The sequence below is a fragment of the Trichoderma camerunense genome (genome assembly GCF_050948025.1).
Source record: "Trichoderma camerunense strain CBS 138272 chromosome Unknown V8C40scaffold_7, whole genome shotgun sequence".
Classification (NCBI taxonomy): domain Eukaryota; kingdom Fungi; phylum Ascomycota; class Sordariomycetes; order Hypocreales; family Hypocreaceae; genus Trichoderma; species Trichoderma camerunense.
In genome coordinates this window covers 559,214-581,937 of record NW_028145363.1, presented here as the reverse complement: position 1 = coordinate 581,937, position 22,724 = coordinate 559,214, and the positions used below count along the sequence as shown (strand labels likewise).

Below are 22,724 nucleotides of genomic sequence, written 5' to 3'. Positions count from 1 at the left end.
CCTCTCAACCCAGCTAACTAGTTCCCTAAAGACCGAGATATCGCGAACGGGACTTATAATCTAGCCCGTTACTCAGTCCTATACATCTCAAATATAGTCAGTATACTAAAGGTCATAAGATGAAAGAAAAAAGAAAGCTCACCTTATGTTTGCGCAAATATTTCGTTCACCAAAATAGTCGTAGATGTCGTCATCTATCGGGGCGAAAATCCTCATTCGTGATTGTTGTTGTCGCTTTCGTCAATGACTTCAATTGACAGAGGAGTACCTGCCGTGTTTGCGAAGGCAGTCATAAACTGACGCATCTCAGAAATAAAGCCATCGAGTTTGGCACTAACTGCATCAATTTTGGCCTCGTTCCTCTTTGCAGTTTCCCTGGCAATCTTCACATCCTCCTTCATTTTGAGGAGGTCGGAGCTCGTCATTCGCGGCTTTTTGGCTGCTGTCGAGGCGGGTTTGGCAGCATCAGCAAACGGTTGGATGGTGAGGGACGACTTGACGCCGGTGACTATTTGGTCGATATCAAATCCATCGTTGTCGGTTGCCCGTCGTGTACGTTTAGGTTCAATGGCCGGATTGTCGGAGAGTGCTCGAGGGCGTTTGGCTGTCTCTAGAGATACGCTCTGCGATGCCTGGCAGACTGGGTCAAGGTCTGTCACCTGTTCCTCTCCACCAGAGACGGCGTCTTCGTCGTCCACAGTCATAGTCATCGTGGCCTTATTAGCTACGGCTGGCTTGTTGATCGTGGTCCGGCTAGGGGGTAAGATGGCAGGAGAAGCCGCTGCGGCTGCGATCAGGGCGTCTTTTTCCATCTTTTTGATTGCTTTGAAATACTCTTGCGTGTGGTCTTCGATGACACGAGAAAGGAATTTCTGCCCGATCATGGCGACGTATCTCTTAGGCAACTTGTCGTATACCGTCGACAAAATGAGATAAATCGGCAGCGACAATTCCATATCGCCGTAGGAATCCAAGAGTCTCATTTGCAACAGATACAGATAATGCTGAGTAGGGGTCTTCTTCACAGAGGGTTCGATAGCATAATTGTGATTCAATATCCAGTCAAGTATATCCTCTTGTTCGCCATAATCAAGCCTGGTTGCATATGCCCAGTACTTGCGGATACATTTCACTCCATCTTCGTACCTTGGATCATCTGGCTGAAGCTCGAGATCCTTCTCGCTGAGTTTGGCGACATCGTAATTCTTTATGGCCGACGACATTTTCAACCGTCTTGGATAGGTGGAGGGTTGTCAAGAGGCACGTAAAAACAGGTGCAGAGATGGGAATAAGGAGAAGTTTGAAGAGAGAAGGGGGAGACGCGTCATTATATCTGAGAGTTAAATGAAAATAAAACTGAGTGGAGTTTGGCAGTCTGTTCCACGGCTGGCAGCGGCTGCCACAGATGCTGGGCCTCGAGTTCATGCAGCTGTCCGAACATGTTAAGACAAGGTCAATAAATAGCAATGATTAGTGTATGGTGTGGATTGATGATCCTGAACTCACTGGCGAGGTAATTGTTTCTGAGTGTCAAACAATGGGTAGCAGGGATTAACGTAATTACAATCATGTTTCAAGCAAACATAAGGCTTCACAAAGCAATAAAGCCCGTAGGACATATGTGAGAAGATTTGATAGTAGTAATAGCGTGTGCTAACAATCACTTCGAAAATGATAGTGGTTATATAACAGATACTAGAAGAAATAGCAACAATCCCAACCTTTCGTTAACATTATCCGCATTTCACACTTTCGTCGTTTCTATTCTCTTTGTACATGCAGTCTCTCTTCTTTGCAGCAAGATCTGTCTTAAACTTTACCAAATTGCAGAGAAAACGAATAAATGGCGCCACAGTGAATTAACACCGCAAAACTGCCTCGGACCGCTTTTAAAATCTCTACGCAAAGCGTGCCCGAGACACAGCGAAGCAGATAACAGACGCCTATCACTTTACCCAATACGCAGCCGCCAGAGCGGGACTTATGTCAAACTCTTCTTGACTATAGCCTAGAAGCAACTACTATAGATCCTGCCCGGGTTCCCAACGAAGATAATGTCGAGCTAGACATTGAAATTCGGGAAGGAGGTGATTTCATACTATAGACTGACAGGACGACAGTAGGAGTTCACTAATACCTGCATGCTCTAGCAGATGCCCCAGAATGAGTGATAGTAGTGGATGGTAGAAAAGGTAGCGATACTAGCGGATACTAGAGAAAGTAGCGATGTTTGCAGATATCTGAAGCGCCAGGTTTGAAAGACACTTAGTCCGCATCTTTATGATACTTGAACTGTAGTTCCGGGGACGCTGGATACACAACTTGAGATGCCGACTTGTAGAGATATGATAGCACACAAGCAGTTGTTCTAGGTGGCATCGGAGTTAAGAGGTTGTAAAAAAAGAACCATATTTCATTCATTATTATCGGCTAAACTCATGCCGTTATTTCATCCCTTATAGCTTCGAATCAGACACAATCAAAGCCAGCTTCTCCCTCAGCGCAGTCTCCGCCTCCTTCTCAATACGAGCAACCAGTTCGCCGCAAGTCGGGATATCGTGAATAAGACCCATGACCTGGCCCGTCGTCCAGACCTATTACCGCAGCCATATCAGCAACTGAAGTGAAAGAAATAGACAAAAGAGAGAAAGAAAAAGAATCACTTACACCATGTTCCGGGTCGCCATTAATGAAGACCTCCTTCCCTCTCTTTCCGCTGACATAAGGTGCTACTTCCGAGAATTCGCCTGTCTTGCTCTCCCTCTCAATCTTTAGCGCATCCGTCGTAACCTTGTTCTTATACAGCCTCGTGGTGTTTGTCCAGCGTCTCAACAACAGCGTCGTATCCGTCTCCTGGCCCTTGACGATGGCCTCCTTGATATTCTGATGTACCGGAGCCTCTTGAGAACAGACGAAACTTTTCGAAGACATTTCGTTAGTGATGATGCTTCCAGGTGCAATCTATCCTCGTGAAGCTGAACGCTTACCGGGTTCCCATGTTGATACCACAAGCTCCTAGAACGAGGGCCGCCGCAAGTCCCTGACCATCAGCAAACCCTCCTGAAGCAATAAACGGAATATTCAGCGTCTGCCTCGCCCTGCTCAACAAAATAAAATTCGTAATGTCGCTCTCGCCAACATGTCCCGCGCACTCAAACCCATCAATGCTCAAAAAGTCAACGCCCAGCTTGATCGCGCTCTGGGCGTGACGAATCGTCGTACACTTGTGCAGCACCGTGATGCCCGCGGCCTTGAGCTGGCGAATGACCGGGCCGGGCGAGTTTCCGGCCGTCTCGACAATCTTGACGCCCTCGTCGATGATGGCCTGGGCGTAGGCCGGGTAGTCGGGCGGGAGGAGGGACGGGAGGAGGGTCAGGTTGACGCCGAAGGGCTTGTCGGTGAGGGTGCGGCAGCGCTGGATCTCGGCGCGCAGGGCTTCGGGCGTGGGGGAGATGAGGGCGGTGATGATGCCCAGGCCGCCGCCGTTGGAGACTGCGGACGCGAGGTCTGCGGTGCCGACGTGCATCAGGCCGCCCTGGATGACGGGGACTGGAGGACGAGAGTTAGCTGACGAAAGCAGGCAGTAGTAACAGCAAAGAAAGGCACATACCGCGAATGCCCAGGCGGCGGGTGAGCTCTGTGTTGAAAGGCATCGTTCAAGAGGTGAGGTCGCGTTTCTTGTTCTATGTCTTGTGCAAGTCCTGTCTGTTTCCTTGTCTTGTCTTGTCTTGTCTTGTGTATCGTCTCTCTATTCCAGCATCCAAACCTCAAGTGAAAAAAAAACGCTTCTCTTTCTGTCTTTGTCAATCGCAAAATAAAAACCACAAAATCAGCACTTCTTATAACGTCAGAAAGTCTTACGAGGAGCAGGTCCCCTTCTAGACCCCAGATTACCGCTCCCGAACAAATAGCCTTATGCCGAGGCAAGTCTATCATGTACGCTGACAGCAGCCCCACACTTCGATGGCCCTTTCCCTTGCATGTTAAGCTCGGACCCCATCCCATACTTTGGGGCTCTAGGTTAGAGGTAGGCTAAGCCCCCGGACTTCACATGCTAAAATACCTATAGAGACGAGAAAGATACAGTGAGTGGCTGCTGATATGGCTGCTGCTATGGCTTCTTTGTACTGCATCCTCCCTGTAACACTCTGCTATGCCTTGGATGAACAAACCCTGGAACTCATTTAGTTGTGTACGCACACCTCGTACTCTAGACATTGTCATCATCCAACCGCATCACCCGGATGCCCAAAAGCAAAGTTAACGAGATGTCGTGCTTCGTTTCCCGGGGGATGAGTAATCCTGACACGGGTGGAGCAGCACTCTCAATTAGTGTGTGTGCATCTTCCATCTTCCCTCGGTTCTCTTAATTGTCGTCCGACATTGAACTGGATTGAGTACTACCACTCCTATAGCAATACTGTATTCCTCTCTCGTGTGCTACGTACATCTTTTATCCTCACTGCCCGTCGATGTAATCGTTGGCTGTGAAGTGTCCATAATTGGCAATGCTTACTATTCATCAGCCTCCCTCAAAATACCCCAGCTTCCTTCTCCAGCTTCCTTCTCCATCATCCGTATCGAGATCCCCCGCAATCTGACAGGTTAGCGATCTCACTTGTTGATTCACAGTGTGCCACCTGAGTGTGTTACAGAGTTACAGAGAAGGGGGTATTCCATTCATTCGCGCTCAACAAACTGCGTGTTACACATGTACAAACTCGTACTCCTGTACCCTAGTTCCGCATCCGGCGGTTATCCAAAATCTGCCTAAGCCTTCCTATGTGTGCAATTTTGTCCCCTATATGCCAAAATCAAATGTCCCATATCCCATTGACTGTAGGCCGTTGCTCGCCCGCTAGTGTGCTCCAGCATGGTATCTTGTATTCCAATAACGCCCGACGTGGTCATGGAAGGCCCGTCATACCCTCAAGACACCTAAGAAGATCCGTCCAGCGAATCCTTGGCTCATCTTTGGCCTCAATTTATGTTCGCAGTTGGTGCCAAGGCTACGCGATCCCTCGGCTTGTCCACTAGATCAGCGTATCCGTCCAAGCTGGCGCCCATTGTCTTGATCATGTCAAAGATGTGCGTGCCCTTGAACGTCTCAGCCCAGAGGCGTACTACCGCACTCGCCAGCTGTCTCAACTTCATGGGGTCTGTAGTTGCAGTTTCCATCTGTGGGTTGGAATTTGCGCCAGCCAAAGATGGATCAACGGGGACGGCGAATTCAGTTTCGTCCAACATTCGCCTCACTGTTTCCAAGAGGTTCCTCTCATCAAGGCTGATGGGAGCATCAGACGGTGTAAGAGACGCCAGCGTCAAGAGCCACTTGGCTAAAAGAAGAGCGCATTCAAAGTTGCATACTATTAAACCACGACATTAGTCTCTATATTCATCCAAAGGAGAAAAGCACCAGGGAAGAAAAGAGGGGCGAAACTTACACGAATGCTGTATGCTCCATTCTGTGGATTTGGTCCTCGCAACGTAGTTGACACCCGCCTTGACCAGCATAGACAATGCATGAACAGCTTGAAATACCGCCCCATGGAGTCGTACACTGCGCACAACCAGTGGCGTGGAAATCATGGCTGATGCCATCAGCATCGAGTCCCTTGTTTGCAGCTCTCTGCATGGAGGGGCATCGCTGTATAGCCGAATGTACGCGAGGCGCAGAAGAGCTGTCGCGTTGTAGGCCAACAGGCCACCAGGGGAAAAGTCTGTACTGGCAAAGGGCCCTGATCCTGTGGCAAGGAGATAATGGTGCTGTTCGACCGTAGTATGCCATACTCGCAGCGCCTGGGTGACTTCCTCCACATCCTCCGGCTTCAAGGTGCGTTGTGTTTCGAACGGCAAGCCGGCTGCCAGCGAAGTTTGCTTCAAGAAATACACGTGCTGGATGAGCACATGAATGAGCACATAGAAGCCCAGCGACGATAGATGGTTTGGCAGCCCCTGATTCGTTCGGCCAAACAGCCGAGCAATGGCCTCGTGAACGGTAATCTCCACCATTGGAGTAGACTGTCGCAACTCTTGCCACTGCCAAGCAGTCTCCGCCCTCCAGAGTCTAGCAGGGAGAGGTAAAGAGAGCCTGAGTTCCGACGTGACTAAGAGAGGCGGCAAGTCATATGCAATACTGCAAAGGTTAAAGAAGGAGTAAGCAATCAGCTTAGTCCTGGTGGCCCCTTCGCGCTTGATCCAAGCATCCCAATCCGTGACGCTTGCTTGGCTAATGTCTTCAGTAAGCCCTTCTTCTCTAATCAAGATGGCCAGGGTGCTCTGCAAAGACAGTGCCTCATTTAGAATTGTCTTGGCTCCCCACAACCCAACCGAGAATAGGAGTAAGACGGCCTGGATTGTTTCCAACCTAGACTGGGGCGTGTTGGGAGAACTGCAATTAGAAATCCACACATTAGCATCTTATGGAACGGTATATGCAAAAAATGGAAATTGTAAAAGTATATACTTACTAAGGCTCCCGATGCGTGTCTTGGGTAATCGGTCTCTCTGATTGCGCTGAAGCAAAGGAATGCCGGTAAGAGGTGCTAGGAGAAGGCCGCGTCGAGTGAGGGCTATAAGATGATGCGTTTGGCAAGAGAGCATGGATTTCCGAGCTATGTCTTCGTCGTATCTGCTCCATTGCAATGGCTTTTGCTGCATACCAGAGGGCATATCCTCTCTTACTCTCAAACCTGTACTGCGCTCCAACGGACAGGATGGCAAGAAGTAGCTCTGGTGCCATCTCAGTGGGCGACAACGTAGGCAAATGCAAAAAGGGCAGCTGCTCATGGAATCCTCCAATGTATCCCTCCAAGAAGCGGGTGAGCGTATAGCGAGAAGGGAAGACGAAATCAGTCGGTAGAACAGACGAGAACTCTTCCAGACGATTCTTTATGATGCCGTGGTCAACTACCGATATACGTAGGGGCGAGCGCGAAGTCTCCTCGTGTAGTCGAGAGCTGGGCTCCTGTACATCTGGTGCAAGAGACCCAAAGCGGGAGGGCAGCTGTGAACTCGGCTTTGAGCCCCCACGTTGAAACACGGCCGGGGATCGAGCAAAAAAGTTCATCTGTTGGTCGGGCTCAAAGTGTGGAGGGAGGAAATGCTGCGGCGTCGTGTAATCGTCAAGGAACAGGTTGTAATCCTCGTACGCTGGCTGTTGAGGCTGTGGACCAAAGGCAGCCGCGAGAATTGGCGGATCTGCTCGCGCACGATCCGCATATCCCTCAATAGTATCCGGATAACTCTTGACTCTAGCGTGAGTTGGAGGCTGCTGGGGCATGCCGTTGAGCAAGGGCTGGATGGTGTTGACCTCGCTTGCCAACGCAGCATCGGAAAGGAGATCAAGATTGCAAGCTGCAGTTCGCGCTGCTGCTTGAGGATCTTGCTGGCCAAGATGATGACTTCCAGGATCTGAACTCATGGAGCCGTGATGATGATATGGCGGTGGAGGCGCCTGGGGCTGATGCTGCTGTTGCTGTTGCGGCGGTGATGGCTGAGGGGGTAGCAGTGTGGTTGTGGTAGGAGGAGGCGGAGGGGGTGGCCGCAGCCTGTGAATCCCCATGACATCGAGGTCGACATGGCCATCGGACAGAGATGGCTTGTGCATAGACGTGCCAGAGAGCTTCCTTGGCCTGGAGACATCTTTATGCCCTTCGTTTAGGTGAACAAGCTTCTCGTGCCGGACGAGAAGATCGCTGATGTCCATATAAGTCAGTATAACCCAACGCAAGGCGGGGACCGTGTAAGTGCAGCGAGGAGGTGGGAAGTGCAAAGTGGATCAAGGCGAGCAAAATAGCAAAGTTGAAGCTTAGGCAAGAAGCTTAGGGTGAGGCTAGAGGTGACACTCTGGAAGAGGGGAAAGGGGGGATATGTAATGCAATGAGGAGGCGCGGGTACTCGTATGGGTACAAGCACCACATAAAAAAGGCACAGCATCGCATCACCTCATGCTGAACCACGCCATGGGTTATGTAGGTACTTACGGGCATACGGCTGAGGGAGGGGGATTTGTTGAAGGTGCAAGGAAAACGGCAAACAGGGTCATGGGGGGAACGAATTGCTCTTACCGTCGACCAAAGGTTTTCCCACAACGGTCCCAACCACATGAGAATGGCTTCTCTTTGGTGTGAGTCCTCTCATGTCTCTGGACATGTTCAACGCGTCTGTAACTCGAGGAGAAGAGGTCATGTGAGCAACACAGCACGAAGCAGCAGAGTTGGACAGATGCGGAGCAGAGCGGGCTAGACTGACCTGAAGCGCTTGCTACAGTACTTGCAAGGCAATGTCTTGGGCTTCTGGTTGCGATTCTCGCCCACCTCGGCAATTGCGAGGGCACTGGATTGGTCTGGCGGTGGCAGAACGACCGGGCCGTCCATGGTCTGGAGCGGGAGCATTACGAGCAGAAGCGAGGCCGTCAAGGTATGGTATAAGTGACAAGGAGCAACGAAGCAACAGCGGCGACGGGATTTGGGGGTGGAGGATGTGGGGGATGGGGGAATGGGAAGCAATCAAGGGACGGCAGCTCGAATAAACAACAGATAGAGTATCAACAGGATCCGTCCGACCTTGACAGAGATGAGAGACACGGCCCAGAGGAAACAGCAGTGTGGGGTCAGCCGGGTTTCGCACTCGGTCTGCTATCTGCAACCACAGTGGCTAGGAGGAGGAAAAGAGGTGACCGACTATGTAGCCGACTGGAGAGAGGGAGAGAGGCCGAGCCCAATCAACAATGGACAAACAGCAAGCAGCAATCGAGGCTGGCTCATCAGACAGACGAGTCGAGTCAAGTCAGTCGAGGCGAGCCGCAGGCGTGCTCAGCAAGGTTCGGCTGGCCGCGGGTGTTTTGTTTTGCAGATGAAGGAGCGAGGCGAGGCGAGATGTGATGGAGCACACAGCACAGGCGAACAAGAAAAGAGCCCGGCGACTTGATCCGGCCAGGCAAAGCGAGCGATACACTTGGATTGAACCAGGACCCCAGGCGGCTACAGCGTGGAGCCGGCACAAGGTACAGCTTCCCCGATTTAGAGGCAGACCAAGTGCAGTAATCCGTAGTATCGGGGCAAAGGACCAGCTCAACGGCGTTGTGTTTGGCTCATCGGTCGCGTGCCGTCATCCGTTGGGGTTGGAGATGGCAGCGAAAAAAAAAATAGTAAATGCAAGGCCGGGCGTCGCGTGGATGTCGGCCCCAGGGCTGTCAAACGACATGTGCTTTTTTTGGCCGGCAGAAAACGAGCGGTGGCCGAGGCAATGACGAGCGACAATGGACGACACTGCCAATCCTGATGCTAATGTCCAATGCTAATGCTAATGCGAAATGACGGCCAAGTTGATGGACAGGAAGAAAGTACAGTAAACCGGAATGTCTTGGGATACGGGATGTACAAGGGCCAGGGTTGGATTGAGCGGGGAAGCTGAGGGGAAGCAGCTGGAGAACAAGCCACAGACACAAGCTAGATGCCGGCCGTGGAGAGGAGAGGGGGAAAGGCAAAAAGGTGAAGCCCCGGATATGACACAACGACAGTTACCTGTACCTAGTAGGTACTGTACGAGTACGCGGCACGGCTAGGCACTTTTGGCCCTGACGTACGAGTATTGATTTCGTACTACAAACGACTAAGGAGAAGCCAGCTTTGAGCCGAGCCTGCGGATTTTGCCTGGCCTGGTGCGCGTGCTAGGCCGGCCTCGGCAAGCCTGCGATCTCAAGCTTGACAAGGCGTCCAGCTAGTTGAGTCTATGTAGTAATATCTGCGTGCTTGCTGGCCCACCGTGGCATGGGGACTGCTACTAGTACTATGTAGTAATTAATCTCTGTGGCACGAAGGATGCAGTTGCAAATGGCAGAGCCTCTAGACCCCGGAAGCAATGGTCATTTCAGAGGCAAATTGATCAAGATAGGCCTCTTGCGTCTCTTTTTCTGTTTCCTTATCTGCCCTGTTTCTTACATGTAATAATTACAGACAGAAGCTATCAGTCTAATGGACGGTGATGGATTGTCTCTAGCTCATGGCCTGCCGTTTCCTGTGTGGGGGAGGAGTTGGAGTGGGCCGATGGTATTTTACCCCACGGGGCAGAGGATCCCAGCACTCTCCGGTACTGGGCCACTCAGGTTTTTTCCTTTTTATCAGCCCGTCTTTTTGCTTTTAATTTCCACTGCATGTGCTTGGCGTGTGTGGGCGGACTTGCTCCTCCATCCCCATCCGTTATGTAATCACCATTCCCTATCTCTCACGTTCCCCCTCACACACACCCTACAGACGAATTGTTGCATTTGGCAAAGAAAGTAAAAAAAATTAATGGCGGTGCGGGCACAGCGGCAAATTCTACTCCAATTTGCCAATAAGGGGAGCGCTAAATTAGAGTTCAATATTTTATCCCGTTTGGGTAGCTGAGTTGTGGCGCGCGAGATGCTGTAGTGAATGATGCCGTTTCTGTAAGGTGAATTGAACTGAGACGGCTGCTGCACGCGATGTGTCGAGCCTGTGCATTCAATGCTGCGACAGCATCTTTTCGCTGGAAAGAGAATTAGGAGAGCAGTGACATCTACAGAAGATGCTACTAGTCAGCAGATAACCTTGAGTTACTCAAATAATCGGGCATGTAAGCATAGTAAGTAAAAGGTCATTCCCTCTCCATCTTGTTATGGACACTTGAACTCTAAAGCTACTGGGACGTTGGGTAGTTAATGTCGGATGTTGAATAGTCTCTCCCATAGTTAATCGACGTTGATATGTGCCTACAGTCGTAAGACTGCCTCAGTCACCGCCCCAACCACAGAGCGAGGGTGCCTGCGGGAGAGATGTAGGTATACAAGTAGCTTCACCTTGTTGTCAAGTCCCAAGTGAATGGCTAAAGAGTACCAAACCAAATAAGTCACTGAATAGGCAGAATCCCGTGGATTAGGATGTGAATGTCATTGAGGTTTCTTGAATAAGCTACTGATTTCACCCTTGACACAAGATGGGTGTGACTATTTGGATCTGAATACATATAGCTCTACATTACCCTGACTATTTGTAGATGACCAAAACAATCTCAAACTCACCCACTGATTTCTCACCTGATCTCTACTTCATTCACAGTTAACCACCATGGGCTCAGAAACATCTGAGGGTTGGGACACCGTCATGTCTTCGGACGAGACCGAGGGTCCGGTATATCGTGCGTGCGCGGATGCAGCAGACAGCATAGACTCCCTTGCCGGAGATATTTCTTATCCAGCAAGCGTCCTGGCCGACCACTACAAAGAAAAAATTCTAGACTTCCATCCGAGGTCCCTTGGCTACCGCCAGATTCTAATACCACAACCGCCAAAGAAAGTCCGCAAGGCTAGAGATGATGTTATTAATTCAGCATTCAAGATACTTGAGCTAACAGCTGGGCCGTCTGGGATGATATCAATCGCAATGTCTCAGGTTAGTACAACTATCCTCCGCTGTTAAACCAAATCAAGCGCATGAGATTGCCACGTCGGGTGCTAATGTCAGATTACAGGTCCAGTTCATAGGGGCTCTTAAATGGCTCCTCCATTTCAAAATATTCGATCGAATTTCGGAAGACGCTGAAGTGGAATACGACCGCTTGGCCAATGAAGCTGAAGTCCCTGTTTCTCTGCTTAAGGGTATGCTCCGAATGGCAATGACGAACCATATTTTCTGTGAAGTGGATGGAAATGCTGTTTGCCATACCCAATTTTCATGGAAGCTTGCCAGAGATGGGGACTTCCTTCACGGCCTACCCTTTTTCTGTGACACTGTTATTCCGGCTATGGGGAAAATGGTAAAGAAAACAGACATGTGGCATAATGTACTATCAGCGAGAAATATTGCTCTCATATGATGAGCCTATTGAGCTCTGGTCGAAGTCTTCTGTCCACCTATTCGACTGAGATGGTTCATGGTACCGTTGACTGGCCCTCTCTAAAAAAAGGAACACTCATTGTGGATGTAAGATCTTTCTCATAGTGCTTGTCTCATTGGGGCGGTATGGGCAGCAAGTTACATATACTGACACGTGCTATACTTACAGCTCACCTCACGCAGCCCATGGGTCTGGGAAGTGGCCAAGCTATTCCCTCATCTTCGATTTCATGTTCATGTTGATTCGGACAAGATTGATGCTATGAAAGATTACGTGAAAGAGAAAGGCCCTGACCTTTTGACCAGAATTGAATTCCGTCCCTGGGATCTGGAGACCATAGCTAAAAAAGCCGACGTATATCTTTTCCCAACACTCACCTATCGTCGGGACTACAATGCAACGTTTGACCTTGTCAATTTTCTTTTTCTTCATGTCATGGCCTTCCGTTCACGAATCATATCGAACCATTGCTGTCCGATTTGGGGTGCTCGACATTGGCTAAGGAGAGAATAGCACAATGCCGCAACATCAGCAATTGGCAGCTGCAGGGTTCTGGCGACAGGACACTGCACGAACTCGAAACGCTTGTCAAAGATGTGTGCACGGCGTTTCACATCGAGAGCCACACTCGTCGGCCAAACAGCACGGTGACAACGGTCGTGTTTCGCCTCTTTGATACTGGGGGTTTGCTGGGTTTGCCGCACTTGTTTGGTTAAGCGGCGACGAGATCGATACGATATAGACACAGGGAGATTGGTACTAGTGTGAGGATCGTCTTTGCTTTGTTCTATCATAAGATGCGCCAATAGATTTACAGGATTGACTTTGCTATACCGCATTGATATTTGCAATTTGTGTTGACATGCATGTGAAGTAGAGTCAGTGTAGTAGACAAGGTACATGATGTGGGCAGCAGGTGTAGCTGGAGCACAGGCTACGGCAGAGCTCCCGCTATCAGCCGCTTATCAAACTTGGGGCGGCAGAGCCTCAGCATGCACTTCATCCACTCAACAACTTCTCAAAATTTGCTTCTTCATCAACAAACACACTGTATACATCTCCAATTGAACCAAAACCTCAAAAATAAATACTAGACTCTAAAAAAAGAGACCGAAATCCATCCCAACATTGCACTTGGCAATGGCTAGCCGCTCCGACCCCGATTCCTCTCCCCCTGCGAGGAGAAGCCACAAGCGATCAGCTGAAGACGACGTCAACGACGATCTGCCCCAGCCATACAATGCCAACTCTCTCCAGGCACCCAAGCGACGTGCCATATCTCCCTCCGAGCAGCCGCGGAAGCTGAAGCGCCCAGGAGCGCGCGCTCGCTTCTCCGAGGCCGAGCGGGAGGCCATCCGCCTGCGCCAGATCGAACGCGATCGTCAAGCCGCCCAGGCCGCCGCCTCGCAGGCTGCGGAGGAAAACAAGATTCGAGGCATCAACGATGTCGTTAGAGAACACTACAACAGCGTGCCCGAGCGAGGACGCGACTGGCGCACCCGCGAGAGCAAGATCAAGGGCCTGCGCGTCTTCAACAACTGGGTCAAGAGCTGCATCATCCAGCGCTACTCGCCCGATGAGGACCACACGCCCGGATCGCGAGAAATGGGCCGGTCGAGCGGCAGAGAACTCCTTGTTCTCGATATTGGCTGCGGAAAGGGCGGCGATCTGAGCAAATGGCAGCAAGCGCCACAGCCTATCCAGCTTTACGTCGGGCTGGACCCTGCCAACGTCAGTATTGAGCAGGCAAGAGACCGATACAGGCAGATGGGCTCTCGTGGAGGTCGAGGAGGTCGTGGTGGACGACATGGCAGACCTCCGCCCCGTCTCTTTGATGCGCGGTTCCACGTCAAGGATTGTTACTCCGAGAGTATTGAGGATGTGGAAATCATCCGGCAAGTCGGCTTTGACCCATCTACCATGAACCGCCGTGGCTTCGACGTCGTCACCATGATGTTTTGCATGCACTACGCCTTCGAGTCTGAAAAGCATGCTCGCACCATGCTCCGTAATGTCGCCGGCGCGCTCAAGAAGGGCGGCCGCTTCATCGGCTGCATCCCCAACTCGGACGTGCTCGGCGAGCGAGTCCGCGCCTTCAATGCCAAAATGGCTGCCAAACGCGAGGCCAAAGAGGTCAATGGCGATGGCTCTACAACTCCTACTTCTACGCCGCCTCCCGCCGCGGCAGAGCCCGAGGATGGAGAACTTGAAGAGGGCGAGGCCGAACCAACGGCCGAATGGGGAAACTCAATCTACCGCGTGCGATTCCCAGGCAAGACCCCAGAGGATGGCGTCTTCCGTCCCGCCTTTGGCTGGAAGTACAACTTCTTCCTGGATGAGGCTGTGGAGGAAGTCCCCGAATACGTCGTCCCCTGGGAGGCGTTCCGTGCGTTGGCCGAGGACTTCAACCTGGAACTGCAATTCCACAGACCCTTTCTGGAGATTTGGGAGACGGAGAAGGATGACCCGGAACTTGGACCGCTGAGTGAGAGGATGGGGGTCCGTGAGAGAGGCGGCGGAAGACTTCTCGTCTCGGAGGATGAGATGGAGGCCGCAAGCCTTTACGTCGGCTTTTGCTTCTACAAAGTATAGTTTGTTGCTTTTACTTGCTCTACACCGATGCCTTTAAGCTCATTTTTTTAATGCCGTGGAATTAATGCCAATCTTTGTTTCTTCTACATATTCGTATTCAATAAAAACCACTAGAAAATGAAACCGTACCTAACATATCTGTATCTGAAACCGGGTATCATGAGCTCCAATCTAATTTCTGCTTGCTTCCCAGGAACCACCACCAAGACGAAACGCCGTCCTTCACATAAATTACCAACACTACCCGTATTCTTGTAACCTGACTGCAGAGACCATTATATGGTAGAGAAACGCTATGGATCCAAAAAGTTGTCAAAAATTGTACCAGGATCCTACATGGCATTTGTCGACCGCCTCCAAATCATAACAGCTGCAATCGCCGCGCAAGCCGTTGCTCCCAGAGTAAGATACAAGCTTGTCCGATCAGGCGAGTCATCGTCAGTCTTAGGGAATGCGGTGCTTGGGTTTGCCGCCGCCTCAGCAAGGGAGACAAACAGCTCACTGATGCTGTTCCATGTGACACTGACATGCAAGGGCGAGCTCATGTTAAGAGACGACGTGTACTGGTCAGGCTGCAGCTCGCTCCGCTGCATGGTTTTGTCTCTGTCTGCCTTGAGAGCGGTGTAGACAGATGGCAGCTCGTCTAGCTGGGGATGCTTTTTCCGTATGTCCACAATGTGAGAAAACGAATCGGGGTCGGATGAATCGTAGGTGTAGCAAAGGAGGTCGCAAGCGTCCAATTTTGCCTGATTCTCTAAGATAGCCGGCTCAAGCTCTCCGAGCTCCTCGAAAATAAGGTAAACCTGCTTTCCACCGGGAAGTTCCACGCTGTTGACTGCTCGACGTGGCTTAATTGTGGGATGGTACAAGTCGTCAAACGGGCGATTGAGAAAAGCGTCTAGGAGAGATGATTTGCCAGCTCCTGATGCGCCGAGAATATAGCAATGGAAGACATTCCTTTCGACACGCCCTGGTCGCCTTCGCCTCTTGCGCGGTTTTGTAACCTTGAGTGCCGATGTGATGGGTTCTTTTGGGTTGGGAGGCTCGAAGCCGAGGTATGCCAAGTACTCCAGAGTGGTCTTGGGTTCTAGAAACGTCGTCATGCTCCATTGGGCCAGCCAACCTTGCAAAGTGATGTATCCGCCTTCGTTTCGAACCGTCGAGGATGGGAAAGAATCAGCCCAAGAAGAGGGCAGCCCAGGGGTAGGAGCGAAGAGCGCCTCAAGCTCTTCGTCATTGAGACCACCATCATTGTCTTTGTCGAATAACAGGAATAAATCCACAAAGAACCGGTACCCCGCGGGACTGAGCTCGGCCGAGCAAAACTCTGGAACCTCGAATTTGGGATGGAGAAAGTTTTCCTCCAGACTCAAGCTATCCGTATGGTGGTACTTGCGCAAGATGATCCAGATGGTTTCGTGTCGACCTTTCTCTGCATACATTTTGTTTAATTGCAGAAAGCCTTTCAGGTTGATACCCTTTGACAAGTCTACATCGCCTCTTAGGGATTTTGATATGGAGAGTTTGATGTTTTCGAGGTCATCGTCCGTAAGGGGCTTGTCGAAGCAGCGAGATTGAAAGTCTCGCATTTCATTATTATCCAAATAGCCATCCTGGTTTTTATCGCAGAGGAAGAAGATTCGTTTCAAGGCCTCGACGCAGGAAGGCTTTAGATGGCCTTCCTTGTAATCGAAGAGGGGCGCGATAGGGTGTGTCACGGCCTTTTGGCACAAAAAGAAGACTTCGTTGACGTTGCGATGCTCCCTTGCGCTGGTTCTGATGCACGAGTCGATCTCTCTAAACTCGGCCATGACGGGAAGCATCTCCTCCTCGACGACTTGCGATGTACTGCTCTGGCCCACCAGATCCGACTTGTTCGCACATAAAACGACTGGGACATTGACACCCAGTGATCTAAAGTAGGGCATCCAGAAGAGGGCGACACGCTCGTAGCTGTAATGATCGGCATACACAAGCAGAATGACATTGCATTTCCGGACCTCCTTACGCAGCGTCGTTCGGTCTTGGGGTCGAGCCGAAGTGTCAACAATTGTCGTAGTGACATTCTCTGGTGTTCCAATGCTCGGCGGAATGGTGATTTGAGGCAGGACAGGCTGGATCTTGTTGGTCATAAACTGGTCCTTGACGAGAGACGCAATCAGGCTCGACTTGCCCGTGCTCTCGTCGCCGCAGACGCAAATTTTCACTGAGCGAATAAACACATCAGGTCAGTTCTAGTTCAGTCACGTAGAGTACCTGTAGATATTCCTAGCATCATGGTTCCCATGACCCTTTGGAGCACAGCCGGAAACGGGCCGGATTGAGTTCTCTCACCTGCGGTAGGCATCGCGCAAGCTGTCAAGATAATGCCGGGTTGCTAAGCTAAGGTTACCTCGAGGCCATATCCTCAAGCAGCGAATTCCAGGGTATCTATCGAACAGCTCAGGCGCCAATATGTAGGAGCAGAAGCTTGGAGTCTTGTGGAGCCGGAGCTGCGAGATGAAATCTAGTGCTTCCACGTCACAAGCCGCATCGCTCGACGTGCAGCTAAATTGCCGCGGGGCTGTTGGGTGCTCGTGGGCTGATTTGGCAGGCGGTGACGCATGATACGTGGGAGGGACGTGCTGGTTAGCGCTGAGCGGCCACCTGAGGTGCTACAAGGCATTAGCGGCTGCAGTTCCTGTTGCAGACCCCTAGCAGGCGCTGAAGTGGTGTGCACAGAGGCCCAATCAGCAGCTGGCCGATGCTGTGCAGATGTATGTACCTACGTGTATTCTGTGGCACTCTTGCGCTTCAATGTTAGAAAGAGCTACATGTGTCCAGTGAGGCAATTTCGATTATTTGCATGTACCTGCATTCATCGGGCCTCCACGGCGACCTGGGCTGTACATGAGCCTGTTGTCTAATTTCATCCAATCTCTCAATCCCTCGACCTTCACATGGATGCTGCTGTACTTGTACTGTAGCATCATCTCACGATGGCTTTGCCAAATACGGAGCTCAGCACTCCATACCAAAGCACGGACAGCGTCCCTATTTGCTCGCATCGCCCTGCATGAGAGCATCACTGGCCATCTTAGGGTTTAGTGGTCAAAGTGGCTGTCCAACCATTCAATCGTCAACTGTTGCATCCCCACTGCGAATTCGTTACCCCACACTCTCAAGACGCTATTCCTCCAACCTTGTCCTAGTCCGCCCATATTATCAGCTCTCCGGATAAAGACCCCCCGGCGCAAATACGTCCGCCTTCTTTGCCTCTAGAGAATGTCCTGATCCAACCTCTTGGTTCATTAGGTTGGCCGTCCCGTTACGAAAAGCACACGAGCACCTTCACTCTCCCGGCCACCGTCTCTCCGCCTCGCTCTCTTCATTTGTGCCGTAGATAGTCGGCATTTGGGGCGCACATCCGTCATAGCGATAGCGATTAGCGAGCATCTTTGCGCGACAACTGCGATTCATCTCGACCGACGACTGCCAGACACGAGGCGCAATCCATATCTAGAAGATCTCGCTGGAACGGGCATTGTGCTTTACGACTCGTACTTTCAATAATCCGCCAATATGTTGTGCGTTTTAGCCATTTCCTGGCCTCTCAGGTTATGTTCCATACGACGTTCGCGACTGACAAGAGCAGTGTTCTACCACCGCCTCCACGATATCCCGCAGGCGCCTATGGCATCGGCCTCGGGGGAGTCGTGCCCCTGATCGAGACCAACAACACGCTGTCGAACCCGAGCGGTCCTGAATACCAGTTTCTGGTCGGAGAGGGTAAGTGGGACATGTTGCGGCTGTGCAGATTCGGGGTCTCAGGTTGACCGAACGGCCCATAGGAACATACGTACTCAAGGAAGACCTGCATCTGGCAACGCCGCCGCCTCATCCGTCCGAAGCGCCCGTGGTCAATCCCAATCCGCTGGCCACGGACCCAAAGCCTGCGACCGCGGGAACGAAAATGTCGATCCTGAGCTTGGAAACGCGACCAGCTCCTTTCTTCTACAAGGGCCCCTCTGCTACGACGCTGTCATTGGGCGGGACCACGAGCATTCAGGAGCACCCCAGCGAGAGATACTCGACCGAGGGGGGTATGAGTAGTGAGGATGGCCGCGCGGCATCAAGCGAAGTGCCGACCGGCTCCGTGACCATGGGATCTGCGCCAGCATTTGGAGAAGGCAATTCGCTGCTGGCACCCACCGTGTCCAAGGACATCAACAAGAAAAAGAAGCCCAAGAATAATGTCACCAAGAGCAACTCTTCCTTCATCTCGCGCGTCATTGTTAATGATAATCTCACGCGAAAGCTGACGGATCGCCCGTCTGATGGCCTCTTTGCTTTTGCCAACATTAACCGAGCATTTCAGTGGCTAGACATGTCGTCACCAACCAAGGTGAGTTGGAGCTACGCATAGGTACTGGCTGCAGCGGTTTGCTTGGGTGGGCTAACACCGATTATAGCAAGATTACTTGACAAAGATCCTCTTCACCAAGGCTCACTGTTTATGCCACGATGTCAACATGGTGACAAAGAGCGTTTCGCATATTGATGTGATTATGGGGTTCTCCACCGGCGAGATCATCTGGTGGGAGCCCATCTCCCAGCGATATACACGTCTCAACAAGAACGTAAGGATGAATTGTATGCCGATTGACTGAGAACTCTACTGATATTAAGCCAGGGAATAATCAACAACACGCCCGTATCCGAAATTCGATGGATTCCTGGCTCCGAAAACCTGTTCTTGGCAGCCCATATGGATGGTTTGCTCGTGGTGTATGACAAAGAGAAGGAAGATGGCCACCTGAATCCCGAGGAAGAGGGACTAAATGCCAGCGGCAGCGGCAGCGAGGGCGAGCTCTCGAACGGATCCGCGAACGGCAATGGCATCAGAATCAACAAGTCGGTGCACTCCAAAAACCAAAAGACCAACCCGGTGGCTGCGTGGAAATTGTCGAACCAGCGGATAAATGCATTTGCGTTTTCACCTGATAATCGGCATCTCGCAGTCGTATCAGAGGACGGAACACTGAGAGTCATTGATTATCTCAAAGAAGAGTAAGCAGGCCTACAGTGCACGCGGGATACTTATTGGCATGGTCCGGCATATTAACTGATGAACAGGCTCTTGGATCTATACTACGCGTATTACGGAGGGCTGTCATGCGTCTGCTGGACGCCAGACGGCAAGTACGTCCTCACTGGTGGCCAAGATGACTTGATATCTATTTGGTCAATGGCCGACTCGGCCCTGGTTGCCCGGTGCCAAGGCCACCGATCTTGGGTATCTCACCTTGCATTTGACCCATGGCGATGCGACGACCGAAACTACCGCTTTGGTAGTGTTGGAGAAGATGGGCGACTTTGTCTTTGGGATTTCAGCGTGGGCATGCTTCACCGGCCAAAGACCGCCGTAAGTCGATAAACATGTCAGGGAATGCATGTTATACGATGGAGGCTAACTACTTTCTTTCTCTACAGGTGCCGGCTCGCCATCGGGGATCCGTATCATCGAGAATTACGGCTCCGCACAGAACAGATACCAACACCTCTGTTAATTCCGGGGGCAAGGGTAGTTCTGGTTTGGAAGACGAGTGGGAGGAGAATGTGATTGCTCACCCTGTTCAGCCTCGTGCAGTGATACCAATGCTGCCGCCTGTCCTTGTAAGTACTACTCGGAAATACACCCAGGGGATCTGCCACCAACTAATCCACCCATTATAGACGCACGTGGTTGATACCCACCCCGCGTGTTGGTTAGCGTTCACCGAGGATGCTGTTATCACGAGCTGCAAGTCAGGTAAGCGTGAAATCTTATATCTTGATAAAGTGCACTGGTTTCATTGGCTGACGGAGGAAATCAAACTTTATAGGCCATGTAAGAACATGGAACAGACCGGGTGTTCAGACGGCAACCCAGTGAGTGATAGATGATATATGGATGGATCAGGGCGTTTCGATGGCGCTTATCCCATTTTAACTGATTGATTGGCTTTATTTTGCGGGCGAGATAATCTTGCTTGGTGTTTCTCAGGGATGACTGCTTTGAACTATTTGGAAGGAGCCGATTTTGCTGTCTGATTTAATTGTACATTTCTCTTCAATATAGTAATGTAGCCTGTTGAATGGATCGAGTTGAATTGATCAAGCCCTGATTGGCTGGGGAGTCGCAAGCATGCTTCAGATTCATGTGAAGGCTGATACTACTGTATGGTACATCTACATGACAATAGGCGCACATACTACAGAGCACCAGGCACGGCATTCTACGAGTACGTGTATTATCAGAAGCCACCGGATCCACGGGTCCATCCACAAACCTCGACATGTGCCGACGCGTTCTCGGACGGGCGCTACAGTAAGTGATGGGTGCGGACCCGAATGGCTGCCCCCCCTTGTCCCATCGGGATAGGATGATGAGCTGATATGCAGTGGAGAAGGTGTCGTCAACGTCATTCGATGGGACCTCATGGCACCAGCACATCGCACGTGCGGCAGAGTTTACCGGTACTTGTTCTGTGTCTGTTTCGTATCGGGGACTCGGTACAGTAGCATAAGACAGACATGTGAATATACGGCATCGTAGAGTTTGCCCGTTTACTCCGCGCCCGCCCGGGCCTATCAGATAGGTAGGGCTCCCGGGGAGCGCCTCGAAGACTTTTCGGCTCGGTTTCCCATCTTCCCGAGCACCGGCCGAAAGAGCTGCTGCGGAACTCCGTTTCTGGAAAGCCAGGCGACGCAGACGCGCGTGGGGGTGAGAGTGATGCGACGCTGTGTGGTAGCAGTAAGGAGAATTTCAGCTGCTGATGGGCGGAAATTATTGCATCTCATCTTGATCATATGTTGTCCTATGTCATGCTGCATTTTGTCGAAAAACATGTCATGGCACCACTTCTCCCTCTCCCTCTCCTTTTTTTGTTTGTCTTCCAGGCAGAAGTTGAAGCCGAAACCCGGGCTCGAGCATGATGGCTTGATATCCTCGGCGTGTGTTTTACATTGCCGGAAGCCAATTTGCGGGCTACTTGTAGACTCCGGGCTGTGTGCTCCGAGCGTCTCATAGTTACGGAGAGTCTAGCCGGAGAGGCCGCGCTACGGGGTCGGAGATTCTTGGAGATGAAAGTCGGCATCTTTTTCTGTACCTAGGTAGAGTAAATACGTTTGAGTTGGTCGGCGGCTACATGTGGATTCCGGGCAAAGTTGCCAGAGCGATCAGTTCGACGATAATCACGTTGGTGCTAAAATCACCCGCTAGCAGGGAGAAGCATGAAACTAGCAGCAGTATGAAGCAAGAGAAGCGAGGCTTCGGGGCTCACCCGAGAACTCACCATGCTGTACGGGAATTAACGGCGGCAAGAAAGACGGAAAAATGAAAAATGGAAAAGAAGAAAAAATTGTTGTGGGATCCTTGGTGGTCAAGATTGTTGAGACGGGAAAAGTTGTCAATGTTGCAAAAAGCCAGGGTCTGTCACATCCCGTGCTCGAGGCGCCATCTAGGATTCGCAGATCACATCCACTATGGAGCATGTCAAGGTAGCATTAGAGCATCTCTAATAGTGAATCTCGATGGATGACACATGAAAAGAAAAAGAAAAAAAAACAAGAAAACTTTTCAAATAATGGGACTTCTTGATGTGGCATCAGCTTCGAGGCGGTGGGCGATTCAGCTTGTGATTTCCCTTATCTCTTGCGCTATTATGCCTCAAGACTCGGTCTTTTTTTTTTTTTTTTTTATTCTCGTGCCCCCTTGCAAGGCCCGTTTCCAAAGGTGGACGCAGGGTCCCTTTTTTTGGACGGCCCGCAAGGAGTTCCACTGATAGCAGCAAGATCAGCCAGGGCGGGTATCAAGCTAGAGAGCCACTCATGGGACCCCCTGGCTGGGCACATGGGCTTGGTATCAGACAGCTTCGAGATGGCGTTTTCGATGCCGAAGCTAGTAGCAGCTGCGGGCTTTGATACGAGCTTGATATGGCTTCTTTATCTGGTTTGACGATAGAGTGTTGCGGAGGAAGAAGGGTGGCATTGCGTCGGTAGTTGGTTGTTGTGGACTTACATGTAGGCAGAGTGAGATGATGCTGATGATGATGAGGTTATTGCGGCCTTTTGGAATTTGTCATTTGCGGCTGATGCTGGATTTGTATAAGAGGAAGCCTCGGTAGCTAAGCCTTACCAGCAAGATTGGATCCATTGATAGCATTAGAAGCCAAGCCTCAGCAGCTCGAACTAGCGACAGTAATGCCTTGGTCACGTCTCCACCGCGCCGCAGACGGCCGGACAATCAGATA

General features: G+C 51.1%; 8 protein-coding genes across 8 annotated transcripts; 4 read left to right on the top strand and 4 right to left on the bottom strand.

Moving 5' to 3' along the window:
- Positions 1-212: 212 nt before the first annotated feature.
- On the bottom strand, positions 213-1,223 carry V8C40DRAFT_264850 (uncharacterized protein; the record flags this gene model as incomplete). Its single annotated transcript, XM_083219574.1, has 1 exon — positions 213-1,223. The coding sequence occupies one exon, from the start codon at positions 1,221-1,223 to the stop codon at positions 213-215; it is 1,011 nt and encodes a 336-aa protein (XP_083074135.1).
- A 1,172-nt stretch (positions 1,224-2,395) lies between these two features.
- On the bottom strand, positions 2,396-3,934 carry V8C40DRAFT_242508 (NAD(P)H-dependent flavin oxidoreductase). The gene is made up of 4 exons (XM_083215234.1): positions 3,611-3,934; positions 2,988-3,549; positions 2,668-2,917; positions 2,396-2,594 (listed from the first exon to the last, which is right to left on the bottom strand). Exons 1-4 carry the CDS (start codon positions 3,651-3,653, stop codon positions 2,457-2,459), a joined length of 993 nt encoding a protein of 330 aa, XP_083074134.1. The 5' UTR covers positions 3,654-3,934; the 3' UTR covers positions 2,396-2,456.
- Positions 3,935-4,921: 987 nt separating this feature from the next.
- Positions 4,922-8,640, bottom strand: V8C40DRAFT_202474 (C2H2-type zinc finger protein). Its single transcript, XM_083211996.1, has 5 exons — positions 8,254-8,640; positions 8,070-8,165; positions 6,471-7,697; positions 5,445-6,391; positions 4,922-5,366 (listed from the first exon to the last, which is right to left on the bottom strand). Exons 1-5 carry the CDS (start codon positions 8,394-8,396, stop codon positions 4,981-4,983), a joined length of 2,799 nt encoding a protein of 932 aa, XP_083074133.1. The 5' UTR covers positions 8,397-8,640; the 3' UTR covers positions 4,922-4,980.
- A 2,450-nt stretch (positions 8,641-11,090) lies between these two features.
- V8C40DRAFT_264847 (uncharacterized protein) lies at positions 11,091-12,101 on the top strand (the record flags this gene model as incomplete). Its single annotated transcript, XM_083219573.1, has 3 exons — positions 11,091-11,414; positions 11,494-11,620; positions 12,028-12,101. The coding sequence occupies 3 exons, from the start codon at positions 11,091-11,093 to the stop codon at positions 12,099-12,101; spliced, it is 525 nt and encodes a 174-aa protein (XP_083074132.1).
- V8C40DRAFT_242505 (uncharacterized protein) lies at positions 12,032-12,493 on the top strand. The gene has a single exon (XM_083215233.1). The coding sequence runs from the start codon at positions 12,121-12,123 to the stop codon at positions 12,370-12,372; it is 252 nt and encodes an 83-aa protein (XP_083074131.1). The 5' UTR covers positions 12,032-12,120; the 3' UTR covers positions 12,373-12,493.
- Positions 12,494-12,870: 377 nt separating this feature from the next.
- V8C40DRAFT_242503 (mRNA (guanine-N7)-methyltransferase) lies at positions 12,871-14,606 on the top strand. Its single transcript, XM_083215232.1, has one exon. The coding sequence runs from the start codon at positions 13,000-13,002 to the stop codon at positions 14,449-14,451; it is 1,452 nt and encodes a 483-aa protein (XP_083074130.1). The 5' UTR covers positions 12,871-12,999; the 3' UTR covers positions 14,452-14,606.
- On the bottom strand, positions 14,507-16,944 carry V8C40DRAFT_242501 (ERMES complex Ca(2+)-binding regulatory GTPase GEM1). The gene is made up of 2 exons (XM_083215231.1): positions 16,786-16,944; positions 14,507-16,657 (listed from the first exon to the last, which is right to left on the bottom strand). The coding sequence occupies exons 1-2, from the start codon at positions 16,796-16,798 to the stop codon at positions 14,784-14,786; spliced, it is 1,887 nt and encodes a 628-aa protein (XP_083074129.1). The 5' UTR covers positions 16,799-16,944; the 3' UTR covers positions 14,507-14,783.
- Positions 16,945-17,301: 357 nt separating this feature from the next.
- On the top strand, positions 17,302-20,607 carry V8C40DRAFT_242498 (WD40-repeat-containing domain protein). Its single transcript, XM_083215230.1, has 9 exons — positions 17,302-18,017; positions 18,086-18,219; positions 18,282-18,835; positions 18,903-19,070; positions 19,124-19,500; positions 19,567-19,855; positions 19,924-20,106; positions 20,167-20,242; positions 20,316-20,607. Exons 1-9 carry the CDS (start codon positions 18,013-18,015, stop codon positions 20,363-20,365), a joined length of 1,836 nt encoding a protein of 611 aa, XP_083074128.1. The 5' UTR covers positions 17,302-18,012; the 3' UTR covers positions 20,366-20,607.
- Positions 20,608-22,724: the final 2,117 nt, after the last annotated feature.